General features: G+C 46.1%; 1 protein-coding gene across 2 annotated transcripts; it reads right to left on the bottom strand.

Annotated features, from left to right (window-relative positions):
• Window positions 1–80: 80 nt before the first annotated feature.
• On the bottom strand, window positions 81–22,719 carry LOC134358603 (calcium and integrin-binding protein 1-like). 2 transcript variants are annotated; one of them, XM_063071031.1, is made up of 8 exons: window positions 22,588–22,719; window positions 11,395–11,509; window positions 7,512–7,546; window positions 5,439–5,538; window positions 4,712–4,865; window positions 4,056–4,174; window positions 437–525; window positions 81–330 (listed from the first exon to the last, which is right to left on the bottom strand). In XM_063071031.1, the coding sequence occupies exons 2-8, from the start codon at window positions 11,443–11,445 to the stop codon at window positions 309–311; spliced, it is 570 nt and encodes a 189-aa protein (XP_062927101.1). In that variant the 5' UTR covers window positions 11,446–11,509; window positions 22,588–22,719; the 3' UTR covers window positions 81–308. The 2 variants fall into 2 exon arrangements, with proteins under 2 accessions (XP_062927101.1, XP_062927100.1); XM_063071030.1 differs by lacking the exon at window positions 22,588–22,719 and adding an exon at window positions 22,415–22,581.
• Window positions 22,720–24,404: the final 1,685 nt, after the last annotated feature.

Genomic DNA, 24,404 nt, shown 5'->3' with positions numbered 1-24,404 from the left:
GTATAAGCTAACTGGCATTAGAATAAAGTGAAAAATGAAGGACACCAGACTGGTGATAAATATGACAAAAGTGGTGAGTGTGAAGATAGAAAACACCTTTATTATACAGTAAAAATATTAACGGGTGCGTCATTAATAATTATTAAAAACAACTTGTAAATATTGGAAACAATTATTCTGATCATTGTAATTCTAGTGAGGAACCGTGACAAAAGAATATTAAGAACAGCAGCGAGCAGGAGAAACGTGACCTTTCCAACTGGCCACAGAGCTTCGTACATTCTTTCCTTTTGCAGGTGCTCATTGTGCTACAGGACAATCCGAAACGAGCTGAGAAACAAATGGAAATTGATCAGACATGGAGAACAGGGCAGGGCAGAGCACAGCACATTAATATTTTCCCCCCAACAAATGATCCTGCGGCTGTTTCACGTACCTGACAAAGTCCGGCGATCTGGAAATGACATGCTGAAATTCTGAGAGGTTCACTGTTCCATCCTTGTCAATGTCAGATTCTTCCAAAATCTGGGCAGAACAGTTAGTAATATTCATAAAGGATTCTAGTCTTCAGTCTGGTGTTATTTGCATTTATCAACTCAATAGAACAATTTCAAAGATTGAAAATTAACACAATCTATGCCTGGCCCAAACAAAAGTCAAGATCAGAGTGTGGCAGAGCCAAATTGCCCTTCATCAGCAAACAACAAAATAATCCATTTGGAAGATCAGAAGCTTGAGAGGAGGAAATCTCACTCAGGTCCGCTGACTGATTATAAAATGTGCAGCAACTCACAGCAGTTTTTGGGAGCTCTGACCAGGAAGCAATCAGCATTTGGGATTGATTAGCAAGAAAAGGTAAAGGAAGGCAGGGCCCAGCACAGCGGCAATCATTGGCGTGCACAGAGTGTGGTGATTTTGAGTCTTTAGTTCCTCTAGGCTTTGATCACAAAAAAAAACAAAGAAAAGTTCTCGGTAGAGTTTGCTTTTCCCCCTCTCTTCTTTACATCTGCTCAGTTAGGACAGTAGGGATGTCTGGCAGGATAGTTGAATGCTCCTTTTGCGGGATGTGGGAAGGCAGGGAGACCAAGGGTGTCCCAGATGACTACAACTGCAAGAAGCGTATCCAGCTGCAGCTTCTAACAATCCACATTAAGGAGTTGGAACTGGAACTGGATGAACTCTGGATCATTTGGGAGGGTGAGGAGTGATAGGTAGGAAGTAGAGGTAGTTATACCCAAGGTGCAGGACACAGGAAGCTGGGTAACAGGAAGGGGAAAGGGGTTAGGGAGCCAGTGGCCATCCCACTCAACAACAGATATATCACTTTGGATACTGTTGAGGGGATGATTTAGCAGAGGAAAGTCATAGTCAGGTCTCTGGCTCTGTGACTAAGAAGGAATGGGGGAGAAAAGACAAGCTGTGGTGATGGGGGATTCGTTCATTGGGGAACAGAAAGGAGGATTTGTGGGTGAGAATGAGATTCCTGGATGCCAAGGTCAGGGACATATTGGATCGAATCCTCAGCATTTTCAAGTGGGTGAGTGAACAGCCAGAGAACGTGGTCTAGGTAGGTACCAATTACATGGGTAGGATGAGTGACTGGTTCTGGATCAGGAGTTCAGGGAGTTGGGTGCTAGGTTAAAGGGCAGGACCTCCAGGGATGGGATCGCGGGGTTGCAACACGTGCCAGAACTAGGAAGATAATACAGTTTAGCATGTGGCTATGGAGTTAGTGTAGGAGGGATCGGTGGGCTCTCTTCCAGGGAAGGTGGGATCTGTACAGGAGGGACAGTTTGCAGTTGAACTCAGGGGGGTGTGGAGGCTAATATCCCAGCAGGAAGCTTTGCTAATGCTGCCTGGTGGGGTTTAAACTGGAGTTGCCAGAACAGTGAAGAGGAGCTGGAGACATGTTAAAACTGCAGACAAAATCAGGAATCAAAAGGTTGAGCGTGGTGCAACTAGGGTCCTAGGTGTATATTTCAATGCAAGAAGTTTCACGGGAAAGGCAGATCAACATCTTGAATTATGATGTAGCCATTAGTGAGGCTTGGTTGCAGGAGGGGCAGGAATAGCAGCTCAGTATCCTGGAGATCCATTGTTTTAGACGTGACAGAGCAGGAGGCATGGCGTTACAAGTCAGGGAAAATGTCACGGCAGTGCTCCTTTTTGTAAAGAGATTGCAGACTTGCAACAAACGTAAGGTTGCTACAGTAGGTGATTTTAACTTTCCGCATATTGACTGGGACTGGGTGGGACAGAGTTTGTCAAACGTGTTCAGGAAAGTTTCCTTTGTCAGTATGTAGAAGTCCCAATGACAGAGTGTGTGATACTGTATCTGCTATTAGGGAATGAGACAGTACTTTGTACCTACTGATGACAGTGCCATTAACTTCAAAGTACATATGCAAAGAGATTCTAAAAAGGAGAAAGGCCAATTTTGATGGTATCAGAAATAATCTGGCAGGCTATTTTCTGACAAAGGCGTACTTGATAACTGGGAGGCCTTCAAAAATGAAATTTTGAGAGTACAGAGCTTGTATGTCCCTGTCAGAATAAAAGGTAAAGATAACAAGCGTCGGGAACCTTGGTTTTCAAGAGATATTGAGGCCCTGGTTAAGAGACAAAAGGTGTATGGCAGGTATAGGCAAGTAGGAACAAATGAGATGCTTATGGAATACAAGAGAACATTTAAGAAAGAAATCAGGAGGGTTAAAGAAGACATGAGGTTGCTCTAGCAGACAAGGTAAAAGCAAAATCACAGGGGATTCTACAGATATGTTAAGATCAAAAGGATTGCAAAGGACAAAACCATCAACTTTATGCACCTTGTACAGATTATAGAGGAGGAGGTGTTTGCTGTCTTGAGGCAAATCAGGGTGGCTAAATCCCCAGGATCTGACAAGGTGTTCCTGCAGACCCAACGGGAGAATCCCTGGGGATTCTCCTTCACCTTGATTGCTAGAGGCAAGGATAGAAATTATTGGGGCCTTAGCAGAGATATTTAAATCATCCTTAACGACAGGAGAGGTATTAGAAGATTGGAGGAGAGCCAGCAATATTCCGCAGTTTTAAAAAGGCTCTAAATATAAACTAGGAAATTATAGGCTGGTAAGTCTGCCATCAGTTATGGGAAAGTTATTGTAAGCTATTCTAAGGGACCGCATACATGGACTTCAACAAGACATTTGATGGACCCACATGGGAGGTTGGTCAAGAAGGTTCAGTCGCTCGGCATTCAGGATGAGGTAGTGTTTTGGATTAGACATGGGCTTTGTTAGAGAGTGGTAGGAGGTGGTTGCCTTTCAGACTGGAGGCCTGTGACTAGTGGTGTGCCACAGGGATCAGTTTTGTCACCTATATCATTGATCTGGATGATGATATGGTTAGCTGCATCAGCAAATTACAGATGACACCAAGATTGGGGGTGTAGCGGACAGTGAGGAAGGCTATCATGGCTTGCAGAGGGATCTGCATCAGCTGGAAAAATGGGCTGAAAATAAAATGGCAGATGGAATTTAATGCAGACAAGTGCAAGGTTTTGCATTTCCCAAGTCCAAACAGGGTAGGTCTTGCACAGTAAATGGTAGGGTACTGAGGAGTGTGGTAGATCAAAGGGATCCAGGAATGCAGGTCAATAATTCATTGCAAGTGGTATCATAAGTAGACAGGGTAGTAAAGAAAGCTTTTGGCACATTGGCCTTCATAAATCAATGTATTGAGTACAGGAGATGGGATGTTATGCTAAAGTTGTATAAGACTTTGGTGAGGCTTATTTCGAGTATAGTGTGTAGTTTTGGTTACCTACCGGAAAGATGTTAACAAGTTTGAAAGATTGCAGAGAAAATTTACAAGGATGTTGCCAGGTCTGAAGGACCTGAGTTATAAAGGAAAGATTGAATAGGTTAAGACTGTGTTTCTTAGAACATAGAAGATTGAGAAGAGATTTGATGGCAGTGTACAAAATTATGAGGGATATAGATAGGGTAAATGCAAGTAGGCATCTTTTTAAAGATCAGCCCAGTGGTGAGGTTGCAAGGTCACAGACATCATCTTACGTTGTTGATCAGCTGGTTCATGTCTGACTCTGTCAGCTGGGAGTTGTCTGTGCCTCCTGTCAGACAGTTCACCAGTTTCTTCAGGTCCTCCTTATTCAATGTCCCATCACCATCAAAATCTGGAAATAGATGCATTAGAGCTGCACAGACATTTTCTCCACATTGAGTATGCCACTCAAATATGGCCACACCACAATTTTAACCAATCTCTATGACCCTCGATTCTGCAACTTCCAGAAATCTCCCTTCTCTCCCTCACCACCCCCCCCCCCCACCATCCTCTGGTTCCCCTCCTCCTTCACTTTCATCCATGGCCCACTCTTCTCCAATCAGATTCTTTGTTCTTCCACCCTTTACCTCTTCCAGATATCCCCTCCTAGCTTCCCTCTCAACTGCCTTCATCTATCACCTTTCAGCTTATATTTCTTCCCCTCCTCAGCACCTTATTCTATCTTCTTCCCCCTCTCATTCCAGTCCAGATGAAGGGTCTTGGTCCAAAACATGGACTGTTTATTCCCCTCCATAGATGCTGCTGAACTTGATGAGTTCCTCCAGCATTTTGTACGTGTTCCTCAAGATTTCCACATCTGTGTTCACCATGGAATTAAATGTGGCCAAGGTATCAGTTATCCAGGAGCCAGGAAAATCAAACTAACCAAAGATTTTAAAAGCATAGTGAGACTTAATCTCAGGTGTTGCAGAATCACTAAACACACTGAGCATGTCCAAGAAGTCCTCGAAGGACATGCTGCCATCCTTTTCAGCCGAAGTTGAAAACACGAGACAGATTCTCTCCCGGAAGGGATTGGCCTATAATCAGAGAACACACAGTCATTAAACAGATTAATTTAAAACTGTCCTTTGTGTCTCATCCTTACCATTCAGGCCACTATCAGGTGTCAGTAAAAGCACTTGAATCATGAATATACAGAAAGCTATTGGTCAAGATCTGGAAGAAGATTAATATGGTGGGTGCCAACAAGCTGGTTAATGGGCTGAATGACTCATTTCATGCTGTTTGACTCTGACTCTCGTGGAAATCTCAACAATGAGTTACAATCAATGATCTTCCTACAGACTGTCATAACCAGGACTAATTCTTTCAGCGCCCAGGCTACAAATATCCAGAGACTAACTTTACCACCCAGTCCAAGCAATCAGGGTCTCATCTCACCCACTGTAGAACTTAGTGAGCGAGTTGTACAGGTAATGAGCATCTCACTCCCCTGTCCAGAACATTCCTGCAAGATCACGTTTTTGTCAGATCTCATTTTTCAACATTAACTATTCTGACGCTGGTTGGTTCTATTCATAGCCAGCAGACCAAGCCCCAATCATTAACCATGGCCAGAATCTTTTACCTCCACAAATACAATTTCATACCTTCAACTCTGGCATTTCACAAACTGTCTTCTGTGGAACTCGTGTGTATTGTAAGTCGATCTGTTCAGCTGAAAGCAGCTGTTTGAATAGCCGATAAGCACTTTGGATAAAAAAACAAATTGACCAGCATTAATATATTATGTCTCTGGAACATTACATAAAGTAATTGATTTTCTTATTTGCAGTGGTAATTCATAAGGTTAATTTTTAAAACAAGGTTGGCGACAGTTATTCCTGCATTGAGTGAACCAGTTGAAATTCTTGCTATTGGTTTGTACAGAAATCATCTGCCCTATGTTGTAATGTTAGCCTGTTGCTAGGATGAACCTCCACAAGTCCCACATTTTGCCTGTCTCCTACAAATCAACACAGTGAGATTGAGTGAGACTAGAACTAGAGGTCATGGGTTTAGGGTGAAAGGTGAAATATTTAAGGAGAACCTGAGGAGGAGTTTCTTCACTCAGAGAGGGTGCAAGTTTGTAACGAGCAGCCAGCAGAAGTGGTGGATTGCAACATTTAAGAGAAGTTGGCTAGGAGGGGTATAGTTCAGATACAGGTTGATGGGACCAGGCAGAATAACAGGTCAACACAGACTACATTGGCCAAAAGACTTGTTTCTGTGCTGTGGTGTTCTATGATAAACATCTAATCGTGTCTTCCTGGGTAGATGAGAGGTTTTCACCTGGGATATGTTGATATCTTTCTTCAGCCACATTGTCCTGTTTTACATTGCAACCCTTAACACCCTAACTAATCAAGAACCTGACAATCTCTGCTTCAAACATACCCAATGACTTGGCCTCCACAGTCTTCTGTGGCAATGAATTCCACAGATTCACCACCCCCTGAAGAAATTCCTCCTCATCTGTTTATTGAGGTTGTGTCCTCTGGTCCTAAACTCCCCTACTACTGGAAACAACCTCTCCACATCCACTCTGTCTAGGCCTTTCAATGTTCGATAGGTTTCAATGAGAACCCACCTCATTCTTCTAAACTCCAGTATGTACAGGGCCAAAGGCATCAAACGCTCCTATGTTAACCATTTCATTCTCATTAACCTCCTCTGGACCCTCTTCAATGCCCAGCACATCTTTTTGTAGACAAGGGGCCCAAACTGCTCACAATAATCAAGTGTGACCTGACCAATGACAAAGTCTCAACATTATCTTCTTGCTTTTATATTCCAGTCCTCTTGAAAGGAATGCTAACATTTACCTTCATTACTGACTTAACCTGCAAGTTAACCTTGACGGAATCCTGCACAAGTCCCTTTGCACCTTAGATTTCTGAATTCTCTCCATATTTAAACAAAATAGTCTATGCTTTTATTCTTCCCACCAAAGGGCATCACCCCCACACTGCATTGCATCTGCCAACTTTTTGCCCACTCTCCCAACCTGTTGACATCCCTTTCTACCCTGCCCATGACACAATCTGTCCCTCCTCCTTCTGCTCATCCCCGGCCACTTCCCCTCCCTCCCATTCTCCCCCCATCTCTGCCCACTCCCGTCCCCCTCCCCATCTCCTGTCTCTCTGCCTGTCCTGGTCATGTCTGCAAACTTGTCCACGATGCCATCAGTTCCTTCATTCAGATCACATGGAGACTCACGGCTCCCCTCCTGTATCTACACTAATCATTGTTGTTGAGGGACCAGGTCATCGGAAGTCTATCACCCTGTGAAGAACTTGCACTGGGTTTCATCCGAGGAGAATAAGAGGGCAGAGACTGAAAGGTGAGAGTGGGGGTGTGATGAAGACCATTAGGGGTTGTGGGTTACCCTAGCGGACTGAATGGAACCACTCACACAGACCGATGACGGAATTTGTAATAAAGGTATTTGGGTGATGGGTGTGAAGAACGTAGGGATAGGAAGGAAGTATTGGAGCATCCAGATTCAGGTCTCTGTTCCACCTCCACTCTGCCTTTGATCTCTTGCACTGTTCCATGAAGCCAAGGACAAGGAACAACACCTCCTCTTCTACCCACGCTTCTCAGGACCTTTGGCCACAAACCCCCGCAGCACAGTCTATCAAACCCCTCCCTGCTCCAAAACAAAAAAAACCTCGACTTACTGCAGAATGTCTTGCTTTGTTAAAAATGTCAGCTCCTAAAATAAAAGAACAAACATTAGAGTCAGAGTCATACAACACAACAGCATGAAACAGGCTCTTCAGCCCATCTAATATGTGTTGAACTACTATTCTGCCTAGTCTCAATGACCTGCAGCTGGACCATAGCCTTCCACACCCCTCACATCCATGTACCTATACAATTTTCTTTTAAATGCTGAAATTGAACCTGCAACCACCACTTCCACTGGCAGCTCATTCCAAGCTCACACCACACTGAGTGAAGTTCACCTTCACATTCGCCTTTCACCTTTAACCTATGACCTTGCTCGCCTCTCACCCCACCTCAGTGGAAAAAGCCTCTTTGTGTTTACCCTATCCATATACCTCACCTCTATCAAATCTCCCCTCATTCTCCGATGCTCCAGGGAATAATGTCCTAACCTACTCAACCTTTTCCCATAGCTCAGGTCCTCAAGTCCTGACAGCATTCTTGTCAATTTTCCCTGCTTGCTTTCAATCTTATTTACATCTTTCCTGTAGATCAGTGACCCAAACTGCACAAAACGCTCCAAATTAGGCCTCACCAAAGTTTTGTACAACTTCAACATAACATCTCAACTCCTGTACTCAGTACTTTGATTTGTGAAGGGCAATGTTCCAAATGCTCTGTTTACAACCCTATCTACATGTGATGCCACCTTCGAGGAATATTCCCAGATCACCGTGTTCTATCACACTCCTCAGTGCTCTGTGTTCACTGCTTGTTCTCCCAAAGTGCATGATGTGATTGCAACATGGCAGTTTCAAGCACACGCAGGCAAGTCCAAGTTTGTGTGTAACCCAGTCACCGACCAGAAGTGGGTCCGTCTAGGTTTCATTACAGAGGATAGAATGTCTTGTAACGCCTGCTTCCCACCTTCCAGTCTTCGAAAACTTCACCAGTGGCTAATGATGAAGCAAATCTCTCTGGCCTCCCTCAGAGTCAGAGGATGCACTCGGTTAGGCCTGAAGGATTTATCCACTTTAATGCGCTGCAAGGCTGCAAATAACTCCCTGCTGATTATATGAAAGTCGTCCAAAACATCTCAACTTGTCATTGTCTCTTGAGAAACCATGTAAACACCAAGAAATATTTGTTAAGAAATCCCACCCATCTCCTTAGCTTGAAACGTAGTTGGCCTGTTGATCTCCAAGGAGACCTACTCTCCCCCTCACCACCCTTTCAATTTAGCTGTAGAATCTCATGGGATTTTCCTTGACTTTACCTGCCAGATCTATCTCACAGCCTCTCTTTGCCCCCTTGATTTCTCTCTTAAAGAGTATTCGCGATGTTTTTATATACACTTTTGTTGCTCCCCCTCCTCTGGTGAAGATCTAAATTAGTAGTTTTGTTTCTTTCTCCATAGATGCTGCCTTCCTGCTGAGTATTTCCTGCAACCTTCATCTTACTGCTGTCAGCTGCTGTGTTTTGATTTCAAAGAACCACTTGTTTATCGTGCTTGAGGGCAGGTGGTTCCTTTGAGGCAGTCCTCACAAATACAAGATGTCAGACCTTTGTGTCTCCTCCTCCCCTGGGTTTGGTGATGCACCACAGGGTGATGCATTTTGGTGTTAATGTAAGTGTTCACTCTGATGGGAACCCGACCTTGTGACCAGCAGATCTGATACTGCAACAGGGATCACACTTGGGGCTGCCCTTCAGCATTCATGAGTGAAGGAGCGACAATATAGTACAACACAGAACAGGCCCTTCAGCCCACAATGCTATGCTGACCTTTTTAACCTACTCCAAGATCAATCTAACTCCTCACTCTCAAATAGCCCTCTATTTTTCTTTCATCCATGAAACAGCTCTAAGGGTCTCTTAAGTGTCCCTAATGCATCTACCTCTATCACCAGACCTGGCAGCTCGTTCCATGCACCCACCACACACTGTAAAAAAAACTACCTCTGACAGACATCCCCCTATACTTTCCTCCAATCACCTAGAATTAGCCAATTCTGCCCTGGGAAAAAGTTTCTGGCTGTCCAGTCAGTCTCTGAATCTTATCATCTTGAAATTATAACACTGAACTTTACTCTTCCCACTCCTGAAGTTATAATAACATACGAAATAGGAGCAGCAGTCGGCCATCTGACCTGTCGAGTCTGTTCCACCATTACTGATCTGGTTGTGGACTCTGCTCCCCATAGCTGAAATGCACACAGTACTTCAGGTACCCTGAACAGCTGAAACATCACCTCCTTGCTTAGCTCCAGGAGTGGGAAACTTCGCCCAAAGATTTAACAAGTTCCAAATGAGTTAATGAATTAGGTGCCATAATCAAAGACCCCACCCATCCAGGACATTTCCTCCTTGCCCCTCCCATCAGGCAGAAGAATCAAAAGCCTGAAAGCAGATACCACCAGGCCCAAGGACACTGTCCCACTGTTATAAACTATTAAATAGTCCCCAACAAAAACAGGACTCCTGACTGCAATCTACCTTGTTATGATCTTGTACCTTATTGTTTACCTCTGTAGTTATTACACTTTATTCTGCATTCCTTGTTCGACCTCAGTGTACCGTGGAATGACAGGTTCAGTATGAACAAGACAAGGTTGTTCGCTGTACCAGAAGACACTGGAGCACAGTTAGGCCATTTGGCTCTTTCAGTTTTCTTCACCATTCGATCATGGCTGATTTATTATCCCTCTAAACTCCGTTCTCCTGCCTTCTTCCCATCACTTTTGACACTGTTATTAATCCAGAATCTCTCAACTTCAGTGTTAAATAGCCTCCACAGCCATCTGAAGTTTGAATAAGATGTATTATCAGAGTACACACACGTCACCACATACAACCCCGAGATTCCTTCTCCTATAGAACAGTAGCTGTGAACGGGATCAATGAGCAACAAACTGTGCAAACCCAAATATAAATAAATAGCAATAAATAACAAGCTTGAAATAACAGGATAAAGAGTCCTTAAAGTGCGATCATTAGTTGTGGGAAAACCAGAAATAGAATGAGTGTAGTCTTCCCCTTCTGTTCAAGAGCCTGATGGTTGAGAGGTAGTAACTGTTACTGAACCTGGGGCTCCTGTACCTTCTACCTGATGGCAGCAGCAAGAAGAGAGCATGGCCTGGGTGGTGAGGATCTCTGATGATGGATGCTGCTTTTCTGTGGTAAGGTTTCATGTAGATGTACTCGGTGGCTGGGAGGGCTTCACCCGTGATGCACTGGGCCGAATCCACTGCCTTTTGTAGGATTTTCTGCTCAAAGGCATTGGTGTTCCCATACCAGGCCGCAATGCAGCCCGTCACCACACTTTCCACCACATGTCTATAGAAGTTTGATGAGGTTTTCAATGACGTGCTGAATCTCCAGACTCCTGAGGAAATAGAGGCGCTGTTGTGCTTTCCTTGCAATTACATTTATATGATGGGTCCAGGACAGGTCCTCTGAGATAGCGACACCCAGGAATTTAATTTTTTTATGTTCTAATTCCACAGTGTGAATCCAATACCCTCTGGCTAAAGAAATTCCTCCTCATCTCTGTTCTAAAGGGACGTCCTTCTATTCTGAGGCTGTGCCCTCTGGTCTTAGACTCTCCCACTACGGGAAACATCCACTGTATCTAGGTCTTTCAATATTTGGTAGATTTTAAAGAGATTTCCCTCATTCTTTTAAACTCCAGCAAGTACAGGATCAGATCCAAACCCTCCTCTTGCATTGCCCTTTCATTCCCGTAATCATTCTCATGAACCTCCCCCAGACCCTCTCCAATGCCAGCACATCTTTCCCTAGATAGGGGGCCCCAAAACTGCTCACAAAACTCCAAATGCCATCTGACCTCGGTGCATGTGGCTGTAACAAACCAGTTCCAAGTCACTATCTCACCTGATACTCAGTGAGCTGTTCCTTGGAGAGCTGGCTTGCTGACGACCCCATGATCACAGAAGCTCCAAACTTTCCAGATCCCCCTGTGATCTCGGATCCTCCAGAGCCTCGTTACCTGAAAGGGAAACCAACAGGTTAGCTTGGGTTTGTCCCGCGCAGGCACAACTGGAGACTGGATAACAGGCTGGGTGGCTGCACAGGGTCGATGGCTAAGGCTGCAAGGTTTACAGCGACACAAGAGATGCTGGAAATCCAGAGCAAAACAAGTAGGAGGAACTCAGCAGGTCAGGCAGCATGTAGAGGCCCTGCGTTGATCGGGGTCGAACATAGATGTTGTATCCTATCTGCATGATACACAAGCCAGGTCACTCCGACGTGGAGAGCAAGCTGTTGCCCATGCAGCGGACTCCCCCCTCCACCCAGCTGACGAGCCCAAAGGGACGGCGGAGACTGATACAGTCTGGCACCAGTGGCATCGCAGGAGATACCAGTCAGTGTGGAGTTCTACGTGGAACTGCCTGAGGGAGTCCAGCCCCGGACTTTTCCTTGGGGTTTACCCCTGAAGGCTTCCACGTGAGCGGGTGTAGCTGCAAGGCAGCGGAGGTTTGAGATCAGAATTTTCCTTCTAGATGAGCTGCTGGAACCCTGTCTGCCTAAAGCAGCGACTATTTATTTCTCTCCATAGACTTGCTGAGTTCCCCTACCATCTTGTGTGTCAGCAGCTGCATCACCTGAGACGAAGAGAAAGAGCTTGAATCATCTAATGCAAAAAACACTCGGTAAAAGATAAGCAGACTGTTCGGCCCATCAAGCCTGCTGTACCTCTCAGTCATGGCTGATTTTGCACACGAAGGCCACCACACTGACTGATCCCCAAATTCCCCAAACACTACCAGTCTCAGCCTTGCACTCACGTGGGGAGCACCTGCCCTCTGGACCACAGAATTCCCAGGATCGACAGTCAGGAACTTCCTCCACACATGCTGACCCAGCCTCACAAGCATGGTTGAATTTTTCACGGAAATGATGAAAGTAGAGCAGTTTATATGGATTTTATGTTCAGTTCTGATCACATCATAAAAAGGAAAGATGTGGAAGGTTTAGGGAGGGTGCAGATGAGATTTATCAGGACGCTGATTGGATCAGAGATCTTGTCTAATGAGGGTAGGTTGAGTGAGATAAGGCTTTTCTCTTTGGAGCAAAGGAGGACGAGAGGTGACTTGATAGAGCAGTACACGATAAGAGTCATAGATCGAGTGGCAAACCAGAGACGTTTTCCCAAGGCGGAAATGGCTAATACAAGGGGCATCATTTTATGTTGATTGGAGGAAGGCATATTGGGGGAATGTCAGAGGTAGGTTGTTTTAAGTGGTCTGTGACTGGAATGTATTACCAGGGATGGTGGTGGAGCCAGGAATGGTCAGGACGTTCATGGGATTTTGATAGGCAGATGGATGAAAGAAAAATTCAGAGGCAAGGGATAGTTTTCGTCACTATCTTTAACACCCCTCCATAGACAGGAACACACACACTCGTGCTCACTTCTAGGGACAGAGAGGCACACACACGGCCTCACACAGAGCTATCCTGACATTTGATACGTAGACACTAACTGGAAGGTGAGGGATGAGAGTGTGGTGAGAGACACTAATGGCTTTGCTAGAAAGCATCATTTATTATTAATCTGTTCAGTGATACTGGATCTTGTTATAAAGAATGCAACGCAATGCAAATGTTTCCACTGCCAGCTCTTCCTGTGAGTAAAGCTGACTGCGGATCTCAGCCAAGGCATGGGTTTCGATCCTCAGAGTCCGAGGGCAGGGAGAAGGGAAGAGAAATCAATCATACTTCCCGGACAGAACGGGTTTTAATTGTCGCTCAGCGACCCCTGCCCAGTCAGCCAGATCTGTGAGGTGCGAGATCCAGAGCTTTGACGTGGTGACAAGCAAAGCACCGAAGATTCACAGCAAGGGGGCTCTTCGGCCCATCACCCATACTAGCACAAATGGATCTCTACATTTCTCCATTTCCCAGCTCTCAGTCCATAGCCCAATGTACAGTGGGGAGGGGCACAACTCCAGCACCCCCAGGCCTACAGGTAAAACCATTACTAGTCTAGAGGTAAAACCTCTTCCTCACTATCAAGGGCATCTTGAAGGGTCAGTGCCTTGAGAAGGAGGCATCCATCACTGAAGACCGACATCATCGAGACATGTCCATGGGGGGGGCAGGAGGGGGTACAGGAGCATGAAGACCCACACTCAATGAGTTAAGAAAAGCTTCTTCCCCTCTGCCATCAGATTTCTGAATGAACACTGAACCATGTACACCACCTCACTATTTTTGCTGTCTTTTTGTGCTGCTTACTATACATTTCTTATTGTAACTATAGTTTTCTTTATTATATGTTGCAATGTACTGCTGCGAAATAACAAAAAAATTCACAACATATGCCTGTGATACTAAACCTGATTCTGATTCCAATAGACATCATCAAATCCTTTCACACAGCAATGAATTTAGTCTTAGGAATGTTACCAGTGACTAACTTCATTCTGTTCCACTGCTCAAGATTCTGACCGATTTAACACACTTACAGTGAAACACAGTGAAATGTGTCGTTTCATGGGTTGCTGGGGGCAGTCTGCAAGTGTCACCACACATTCTGACATCGACATCATAGCGTACTCACGAAGCTTGGCAGAACACAATAACAGCGAAACAAGTCCCGTCCTTCCCTCCCACCCAGGCGTATACACAGTCCACTAACTCCACAACAAAACAGCTTCCCCGGCCTCCAGTAGACTCTGAATTAGACCCAGACGTGCAGACATTAGACATTTGACTACATCCTTGGAAATGCCCCCTCCTCTTCCAGCAGCCCCACCCACACTAAATACCTCCTCCACCTTGGAGCCAAGAGGAATCATTTTAAACATGTGCCCCTAAAATAAAACTGACAAATTCTGTACCCTACACAACTCTCAGGCTGAATCCCAAAGAATACTGGGGCCCCTCCACTGGTCAGGGTTGACCATAGACGTTGTGTCCTAGCTGTCTATGTTTCAGTATGCAAGCAAGCTAGTGTAATCGATATGAAGAGAAGCTGTTGCCCATACAACAGATTCCACCTCTCCACGCAACGGACCCTCCAAAGGGACGGCAGAGACGGATACAGTCTGGCATCAGCGGCATTGCAGGAGTTGCCAGTCAGCGTTGAACTCAACGTAGGACTGCCTTCGGGTCTCCAACTCCAGATATTCCCCTCAGGGTTTACTCCGGAAACCTTCCCCATGAGTGGGTATAGACACAAGGCAGTGGAGGTTTGAAATCAGAGTCCATACGTGGCTGACAAACCCCACCTGCCCACAGCCAATGGTTTTAAGGCACCAGTAATCCAAATTTGCCCCTTCTCTCGTTAGTAGAAATGGTTCTGCCATGGTAACTGGCTAAGCCACACTAAGCCACAGGAGCTGGGCTTGGTTGTCAGATTCATGCATTGGGAGCATTTAATAGGTAGTGAGAGATCATCCCTACTACCCCAACCTTCCCCAGCTATGACAGCCTTAAGGAACCGAACACTAATATAGCATTGAACACCTTTCCCACTGTTATACGATTACTGAATAGTCCCCTAGCACAATAAGATGAACTCAAGTCTTCACAATCTACCCTGTTACTGCTTTGTACCTATGGAAGGGAGAAGCTAAAGTCAGATGTGTCAGTATTACAGTGGAGTAGTGTGGGCACGTGGCCAAGTGGTTAAAGCACTGGACTAGCTACCTGAAGGTCGAGAGTTCGAGCCCCAGCCGAGGGGACGTGTTATGTCCTTGAGCAAGACACTTAGTCACACATTGCTCTGCGATAACACTGGTACCAAGCTGTTTGGGTCCTAGTGCCCTTCCCTTGGACAACATTGGTGTCATGGAGAGGGGAGACTTGCAGCATGGGCAACTGCTGGTCTTCCATACAACCCTGCCCAGGCCTGTGCCCTGGAGAGTGAAGACTTTCCAGGCGCAGATCCATGGTCTCGCAAGACTAACAGTTGCCTTTACTTTACTTTACAGTGGAGTAAATGGAACTACAGAGGCATGAGGGAGGAGCTGGCCAAAGCTGACTGGAAGGGATCTGGCAGGGATGACGACACAGCAGCAAAGGCTGCTGTTCCTGGAAGCAATCAGAAGGCAGAGGATAGATACATTCCACAGTAGTACTCCAAAGGCAGTTTGATCCAACCATGGCTGACAAGGAAAGTCAAAGCCATCATGAAAGCAAAAGAGAGGACATACAATAATAGAGGAAATATTAGTGGGAAATTAGAGGATTGGAAAGCTTTTAAAAACCAACAGAAGACAATAAAAAACCATAATGTGGGAAAAGATGAAATATGAAGGTAAGCTAGCTAATAATATCAGAGAGAATACCAGAAGTTTTTTTCAGATATATAACTAAAAGAGAGGCAAGGGTGAATATTGGACCACTGGAAAACGATGCTGGAGATATGGTAACTGGTGGGGGGGGGGGGCGGGGGGAGGGGTGCAAGAAAATGCTGGATGAACTGAATAAGTATTTTGAATCAGTCTTCACTGAGGAAGACACTGTTCGAGTGTGTTAGGGGACAGAAGTGAGTGCAATTACTATTACTAAGGAGAAGGCGCTTGGGAAACTGAATGGTCTGAATGTAGATAAGTGAGTGCTGAAGGTAGATAAACCAAGTCCCCAGTTTCCTCCCACAGTCCAAAGTCGTACCGGTTGGTAGGTGAATTGTCCCGTGATTACGCTCAGATTAAATGTGGGGATTGCTGGGTGGCACGGCTCAAAGGGATAATTCCACACTGTCCCTCAATAAATAAATAAACGATCAAGTCACCTGAACCAAATGGACTACGCCCCAAGGGTTCTGCGAGAGGCAGCTGACAAGATTGCAGAGGCACTAATTATCTTTCAAGAATCAATAAATTCTGGAATGGTTCCAGAAGACTGGAAAATTGCAAATGCAGAGAAGGTGGCGGAAGAAAGGAAATTATAGTCTGACCTCAGTGATCGGAAAGAAGTTGGAGTCGCAGGTACCCCAATTGTTTGGGTTACTTGGAGGCGTATGATAAAATAGACTGTAGTCAGCATGGTTTCCTTAAGGGAAGATCTTGTTTGACAAATCTGTTGCAACCTTTGAGGAACTAACAGCCAGGATAGACAAAGCAGAATCAGTGGATGTTGTGTACTTGGATTTTCAGAAGGTCTTTAACAAGGTGCTGCACAAGAGGCTACTTAGCAAGGTGAGAGCCCGTGGTATTACAGGGAAGATACTAGCATTTGCTGATTGGCAGGAGGCAAAGCGTGGGAATAAAGGGGACCTTTTCTGATTGGCTGCCAGTGACTAGTCGTGGTCTGCAGGGTTCGGTGTTGGGACAGCTTCTTTTTCCATTAGTTGTCAATAATTTGGATGATGGAATTGATGGCTTTGTAGCCAAATTTGTGGATGGTACAAAGATAGGTGGAGAGACATAGTGTTGAGAAAGCAGGGAGGCTACGGAACTTGGACAGATTAGGAGAATGGGCAAACAAGGGACAGATAGAGTACAGTGGTGGAAGGAACAGTGTAGACTATTTCCTAAACGGGGAGAAAATTCAAAAATCCAAGTTGCAAAGGGACCTGGGAGTCCTCCTGCAGGACTCCACGATGGTCAGCTTGGAGGCCGAGTCAGTGGTGAGAAAAGCAAATGCAATGTTAGCTTTCATTTCAAGAGGACCAGAATATACAGACAAGGATGTAATACCGAGGCTCTATAGGCACTGGTGAGGCCTCACTTGGAGTATTGTGAGCGGTTTTGGGCTCTTTATCTAAGAAAGGATGTGCTGACATTGGAGAGGGTTCAGAGGTGTTTCCAGGAATAAAAGACTTAGGTTTGTACTCATTGTAATTTAGAAGAATGGGGGGAGATCTCATTGAAACCTATCGAATGTCAAAAGGACTATACAGAGTGTTTCCTACAGTGGGGGAAGCTAGGGCCAGAGGGACAGCCTCAGAATCGAGGGATGTCTATTTAAAACAGAGATGAGGAGAAATTTCTTTAACCAGAGGGTGGTGAATCAATTCATCGGTACAGGGCAACGGTAGAGACCAAGTCACTGAGTATACTTAAAATGGAGGTTAAAAGATTCTTGATTAGTCAGGACGTCAAAGATCACGGGGAGAAGGCAGGAGAACGGGGTTGATAGGTATAATAAATCAGCCATGATGGAATGGCAGAGCAGACTCGATGAGTGGAATGGCCTAATTTGCTCCCATGTTTCATTGTCTTAAAAATTCCATAAAAATTGAAAATCAAAAGAAAAATTTGGGACCTTAGACAATAATATTGCAGATAGCTGAGCCTAAAATGAATTCACAATGGTGAAAGTCGATATGAAGGGGATGGGCAAATAGACTTGTCTGCCCACATGAAATTTACAACATAGAAGCTGCCAATTGGCCCATCGAGCCAATACTAGTGCCTAGAGCAGTCCCAACAGTCCCACTTAGTTCCGCCCGAAAGTGAATCTCGTCCACATGACGGTCACTGCACCATCCCTCCTGCCCCCACGTACAGTGGCATGCAAAAGTTTGGGCACCCCGGGTCAAAGTTGATTTTACTGTGAATAATTAAGCGAATAAAAGATGATCTGATTTCCAAAAGGCATAAAGTTAAAGATGACACATTTCTCTAATATTTTAAGATTACTTTTTTATTTCCATCTTTTACAGTTTCAAAATAACAAAAAAGGAAAAGGGCCCGAAGCAAAAGTTTGGGCACCCTGCATGGTCAGTACTTAGTATCACCCCCTTTGGCAAGTATCACAGCTCGTAAACGCTTTCTGTAGCCAGCTAAGAGTCTTTCAATTCTTGTTTGGGGGATTTTCACCTATTCTTCCTTGCAAAAGGCTTCTAGCTCTGTGAGATTCTTGGGCTGTCTTGCATGCACTGCTGTTTTGAGGTCTACCCACAGATTTTCGATGATGTTTAGGTCAGGGGGACTTTAAGGGCCATGGCAAAACCTTCAGCTTGCGCCTCTTGAGGTAGTCCATTGGGATTTTGAGGTGTGTTTAGGATCATTATCCTGTTGTGGAAGCCATCCTCTTTTCATCTTCAGCTATTTTACAGACAGTGTGATGTTTGCTTCCAGAATTTGCTGGTATTTAATTGAATTCATTCTTCCCTCTACCAGTGAAATGTTCCCCGTGCCACTGGCTGCAACACAAGCCCAAAGCATGATCGATCCACCCCCGTGCTTAACAGTTGGAGAGGGGTTCTTTTCATGAAATTCTGCACCCTTTTTTCTCCAAACATCCCTTTGCTCATTGCGGCCAAAAAGTTCTATTTTAACTTCATCAGTCCACAGGACTTGTTTCCAAAATGCATCAGGCTTATTTAGATGTTCCTTTGCAAACTTCTGATGCTGAATTTTGTGGTGAGGATGCAGGAAAGGTTTTCTTCTGATGACTCTTCCATGAAGGTCATATCTGTGCAGGTGTCGCTGCACAGTAGAACAGTGCACCACCACTCCAGAGTCTGCTAAATCTTCCTGAAAGTCTTTTGCAGTCAAACAGGGGTTTTGATTTGCCTTTCTAGCAATCCTACGAGCAGTTCTCTCAGAAAGTTTTCTTGGTCTCCTAGACCTCAACTTAACCTCCACCGATCCTGTTAACTGTCATTTCTTAATTACATTATGAACTGAGGAAACAGCTACCTGAAAACGCTTTGCTATCTTCTTATAGCCTTCTCCTGCTTTGTGGGCATCATTTATTTTAATTTTCAGAGTGCTAGGCAGCAGCTTAGAGGAGCCCATGGCTGCTGATTGTTGGGACAAGGTTTGAGGAGTCAGGATATTTATAAAGCTTTGAAATTTGCATCACCTGGCCTTTCCTAATGATGACTGTGAACAAGCCATAGCCCTAACAAGCTAATTAAGGTCTGAGACCTTGGTAAAAGTTATCTGAGTTCAAATCTCTTGGGGTGCACAAATTTTTGCATGGTGTTCCTTTCCTTTTTTTCACTCTAAAATTGTACAAAACAAAAATAATACACTAATCTTGCTTAAAATGTTGAAAAGAATGTTTCATCTTTAACTTTATGACTTTTGGAGATCAGTTCATCTTCTACCCACTTAACTATTCACAGTAACAGAAATTTTGACCAGGGAGCACAAACCTTTGCATGCCACTGTACATTAGGGGCAGCATCCAATGAGTTTCCCAGCGTGTCTTTGGGATGTGGGCAGAAAGCAGAGCACCAGGGGTGGGGGTGGTGTGGCCCACGGAGTCACGGGGGGACAGAGGTCAGGAGTGAACCTGGGTCCTAACAATCCACTGCTAACCTGTTTGTGATATTGGGGGTTTGAGAGGAGGTGAGAGATGGAGTGGAGAATGTTAACGGTTACTGTCTGGACGAGGGCCCTGTACTCCTCGTTCTACACGGTTCCAGAAGGTTGTTAGTGCCGGGGTGGTAATGGGGACGAGCTCCCACTACCTATTAAATACTCCCCAATGGTGTGTGTTTCAAATGGCCTCTGATAACCGAGTCCAGCGCCTGACCTTCACACGTGCTTAGCGACTAAGCCTGGCAGAACTCTTCCCACCAACAGAAGGGGCAAAGGCGGGTTACAGATGCCTTAAAACCAGTCGATTCGGGCAGATGGCGCTTGTCAGCCATCGCAGGCAAAATCTCTGACCTCAAACCCCTCCTGACTTGCACGGTACCACTAATGGGAAAGGTTTCAGGAGTCAACCAGAGCTGGAGTCCCTGAGACAGTCCTGCGCTGAGTTCAACGCTGACTGGCAACTCCTGCGACACCGCTGGTGCCGAACTGTATCCGTCTCTGCCATTCCTCTGGATTCACCAACTGCACAAAGAGATGGGAGCCTGTTACATGGGAACAGCTTGCTCGCCATATCGTACTGCCCAGGATGGTGTACTGACTTAGACAGCTAGGACACACATCCATGGTCAACACTGACCAAGAAAGGCCTCAATTCTCAAACATCCCCCACCCACGTGTGCCCCCCTCCCCGAACCAGGTCCCACTGTTCCTCATGAACATCCCACCCTCACTTGTCTTATGTCTTCCCAAAATATAACATCTCACACTTATCCAAATCAAACGCCTTCTATGCTTTGAAAGGGAGAGTAAGACTACAGCTATGAGAATTCCTGCAGCACCTGGTGACCGTGACCTCTGTCAGAATGTCTTTCATGAGTGTGAACCCTCGCAAGGCAACAGGCCTCAATGGAGTAGCTGGTACGGCTCTGAAACCTGCACTAACCATCTGCCTGGGGTGTTCAAAGACATTTTCAATCTCTCACTGCTACAGTCAGAAGTTCCCACTTGCTCCAAAGGGGCAACAATTATCCCAGTGCCCAGGAAGAGCAGAGTGAGCTGCATTAATGACTACCGTCCAGTAGTGGTCACGTCTTCGGTCATGACTAGAATGAACTCCTGGCTCAGCAAGGACCTGGACCCACTGCAATTTGCCTATTGCCACAATACGTCTACAGCAGATACGATCTCATGAGTTCTTCACGTGGCCTTGGATCACCTGGACAATACGAGTACTTACATCAGGTTGCTATTCATTAACTACAGCTCAGCATTTAACACAATTGTTCCTACAGTCCTGATGGCAAACCTCCAGAACATGGGCCTCTGTACCTCCCTCTGCAACTGGATCCTCGACTTCCTAACTGGAAAACCACAATCTGTGGGGATCAGCAACAACTTCTCCACCTTGCTGACAATCAACACTGACGTACCACAGGGGTGTGTGCTTAGCCATTACTCTACTCTCTATACACCCAAGACTGTGTGGCTAGGAATAACTCAAACACCATCTATAAATTTGCCGATGATGCAACCATTGTTGTCAGAATCTCAGATGGTGATGAGAGGGCGTACAGGAGCGAAATAAATCACGTACTCAACATCAGTAAGACCAAAGAATTGATTGTGGACCTCAAGAAGGACAAGACAAGGGATCCCTCATCGATGGATCAGAAATGGAAAGATTGAGAAGTTTCAAGTTCCTAGGTGTCAACATCTCTGAGTATCTAACCTGGGCCCAACGTTATCAAAGCAATTACAAAGAAGAATTGACAGTGGCTATATTTCATTAGGAGTTTGAGGAGATTTGGTAAGTTACCAAAAACACTCTGAAATGTCTATAGATTTACCATGAAAAGCATTCTAACATTGGAGGGGGGGGGTTGCTGTCAGGATCAAAATAAGCAGCAGGAAGCGTGAAATCAGTCAGCTCCATCATGGGCACCAGCCTCCCCAGCATCCAGGAGATTGTCAAGGAGTGATGCCTCAAAAAGGTGGCATCCATCGTTAATGGCACCCATCACCCAGGTCATGCCCTCTTCTCAATGCCACGATCAGGGAGGTGGTGCAGGAACCTGAAGACACACACTCAGCGATTCAGGAAGATTCTTCCTCTCCACCATCAGATTTATGAATGGACATTGAACCCGTGAACACCAACTCACTATTTTCTTTTTTGCATTACTATACGCATTTCTCACTGTAATTTTTTAGTATTATGTACCGCAGTGTACAGCTACCGCAAAACAACAAATTCTGATTCTGATAAAGAGATCTGGAAAAATATTTTAAAACTGAAGCCATTACTGGATAGGGAGTCAAAGTACAGATAGCCCCACTACCTCCCCCCCCCCACCACACACACCTCTTGCCCCCACCCCCCGGGTTCCTGTGCTCACAACCAGCCCTGTCCGTCACCCACACGCCCTGAATCCCCCGTTCCGGCTCCCTATCCCGTCTCCTTGTTCCCCAATCCCACAACTGTTCCTGCTCACTTTTCCTCCCACCTCCCCTCCCCGGCTACTCCTAACCCCCCCACCCCCAGCTCCTCACCCTCCTACACCTAGCTCCTCGCCCCTCTCTTCAAACCCTCCTGCAAACTTCTCACCCCCTACCCTTGCCCCTTCTGCTTAATCCCGTCCCTCTTCACTTCTATTCCTCTTTACCGTCGGGCTCGCCGCTCCGGGGGATTCGTCAGGTCGCTTCAGCGATCCCGAAGGTGAAGCAGCGGAGGGAGGACGGTGAGACGGTGGGGAGTGTTCGGGGTGAGAGACAAAGTTGGTCCGGTACCCCAACTTCGAAAAAGTTCAGGGATTCCAACGCCCGACGGGTAACTTACCCGGAAGTCGGCCGAGGGTCCGCTGAGTGACCCCGGGCGCCGCCTGCTGGCCTCCGGCGCAGTTGCAACGACGACGGCCGCTGCCACTCCCCGGAACAGCGAGCCGCTCTGAGCAGCAGCGAACGTGTCAAAGTCCATCCAGTTCAGTGTCGCATCGGCAAACACATGTCTGCACAGGTACAACAACAACACTGGCATCAGCACATAGTATCAGATGTACAACATTTAAAAGAAAACGTAAATTAAACAAATTATACGTACTTTTTACTCGAAAAAAACAAAGCCCACGATATCTGGCAACCACGATGAAAACGGAACAAATCCCCTGCACATGGTCTCTCTCCCTCCATTTATTGCCTGTTTAAATGCCTCTTAAATGTTGCTATCGGATGTGCTCGTATTAGTGTCTTCTTTTGCTCAATCTCTTGAGTAATTTATGTTATGTGTTGTCTGACTTTCGCCTGTGACCCTGCTCTGACAGTACCTCGCCGTACTTCTGCACATAACAATGAACACGACTTGCCTTGACTCTTCCCGGACAGCACACGTTCCGGACTCCTGCCACTCTCTGTATACGACAAAACATCGCGCTTTAAAGCTACACCCTCTACTATTTGACATTCTCACCTTGGGGAAGAGTTTCTGCCCCAAATGTGCGTCTCATTATTTTATAAACTTCTGGAGTCAGAGGACAGAGATATGTTCTCTCGCTCACCCCGTCCATCCGAACCATCAAACACGCATTAATGACAATATTTGATACATATGCCTCGCTAATCCAAGATCCCAGCTTCGGAACAGAGGGGCGTTCCTTTAGAACAGAGATGCGGGGGGATTTCTTTAGCCAGAGGGTGGAGAATTCATTCGTTGCCACAGACGGCTGTGGAGACCATGTCACTGAGTACAGATACGAAAAGCGGAGGTCGATGGGCTCTTGATTAGTAAGCGCGTCAGAGATTCTGGGCAGAAGGCAGGAGAATGGGGCTGAGACGGATAATAAATCAGCCATGATTGAATGGCCGAACAGACTCGATGGGCCGAATGGCCTAATTAAGTTCTTACGTGTTATGGTCTTATTGCAACACTTCTCACCGCCCTCTCAGGACGTGCGTGACAAACTACCCCGCAGGCAATAATTTCATCTCAGCTCCTCTCTGAACCCTGCGATATACTTCACAAACACGGAATAGTCTGCTGATGCTGGGAATCCGAAGCAATACAAAATACACACAAAATACTGGAGGAGCTCAGCGGGCCAGGCAGTTTCTATGGAAACGAGTAAACAGTCGACAGTTCAGGCCGAGGCCCTTCATCAGGACTGGGAAAGAGGGGGAGAAGTCGGAGTAGGAAGATGGGGTGGGGTGGGGTACAAGTCGGTAGGTGATCGGTGAAACCGGGAAAGGGGGAGGGGTGAAGTAACCAGCTGGGAGGTTGCTTGGTGAAAGAGATACAGGGCTGGAGGAGGAGAGGGTAGAAGACCATGGAAGAGAGGGAAGGGGAGGAGCACCAGGGTAAGGAGATGAGGTGAGAGAGGGAAACAGGAATCAGGAATGGGGACTGGGGAATGGTGAAGGGGGAAGGGGGAATGGTGAAGGGGAAGGGGGAAGGGTGAAGGGGGAAGGGGGAAGGGTGAAGGGGGAAGGGTGAAGGGGAAGGGTGAAGGGGAATGGTGAAGGGGGAAGGGTGAGGGGTGAATGGGGAAGGGGGAAGGGTGAAGGGGGAAGGGTGAAGGGGAAGGGGAAAGGTGAATGGGGAAGGGTGAAGGGGGAAGGGGGAAGGGTGAAGGGGAAGGGTGAAGGGGAATGGTGAAGGGGGAA

This window comes from Mobula hypostoma, chromosome 18 (genome assembly GCF_963921235.1).
Source record: "Mobula hypostoma chromosome 18, sMobHyp1.1, whole genome shotgun sequence".
Taxonomy (NCBI): Eukaryota; Metazoa; Chordata; class Chondrichthyes; order Myliobatiformes; family Myliobatidae; genus Mobula; species Mobula hypostoma.
The sequence above is the reverse complement of the archived record's forward strand: the minus strand, read 5'-3'. Positions and strand labels throughout refer to the sequence as shown.

Bases quoted from the DNA above. Each gene is read 5' to 3' on its own strand.
- LOC134358603 (XM_063071031.1), bottom strand. From the start codon at position 11,445: ATGGGGTCGTCAGCAAGCCAGCTCTCCAAGGAACAGCTCACTGAGTAT. The intron at 7,547-11,394 runs GTGAGATAGTGA...CTTTTATTTTAG, and splicing joins AACAGCTCACTGAGTATCAG to GAGCTGACATTTTTAACAAA. The intron at 526-4,055 runs GTAAGATGATGT...TGTTCTGCCCAG, and splicing joins TGAACCAGCTGATCAACAAC to ATTTTGGAAGAATCTGACAT.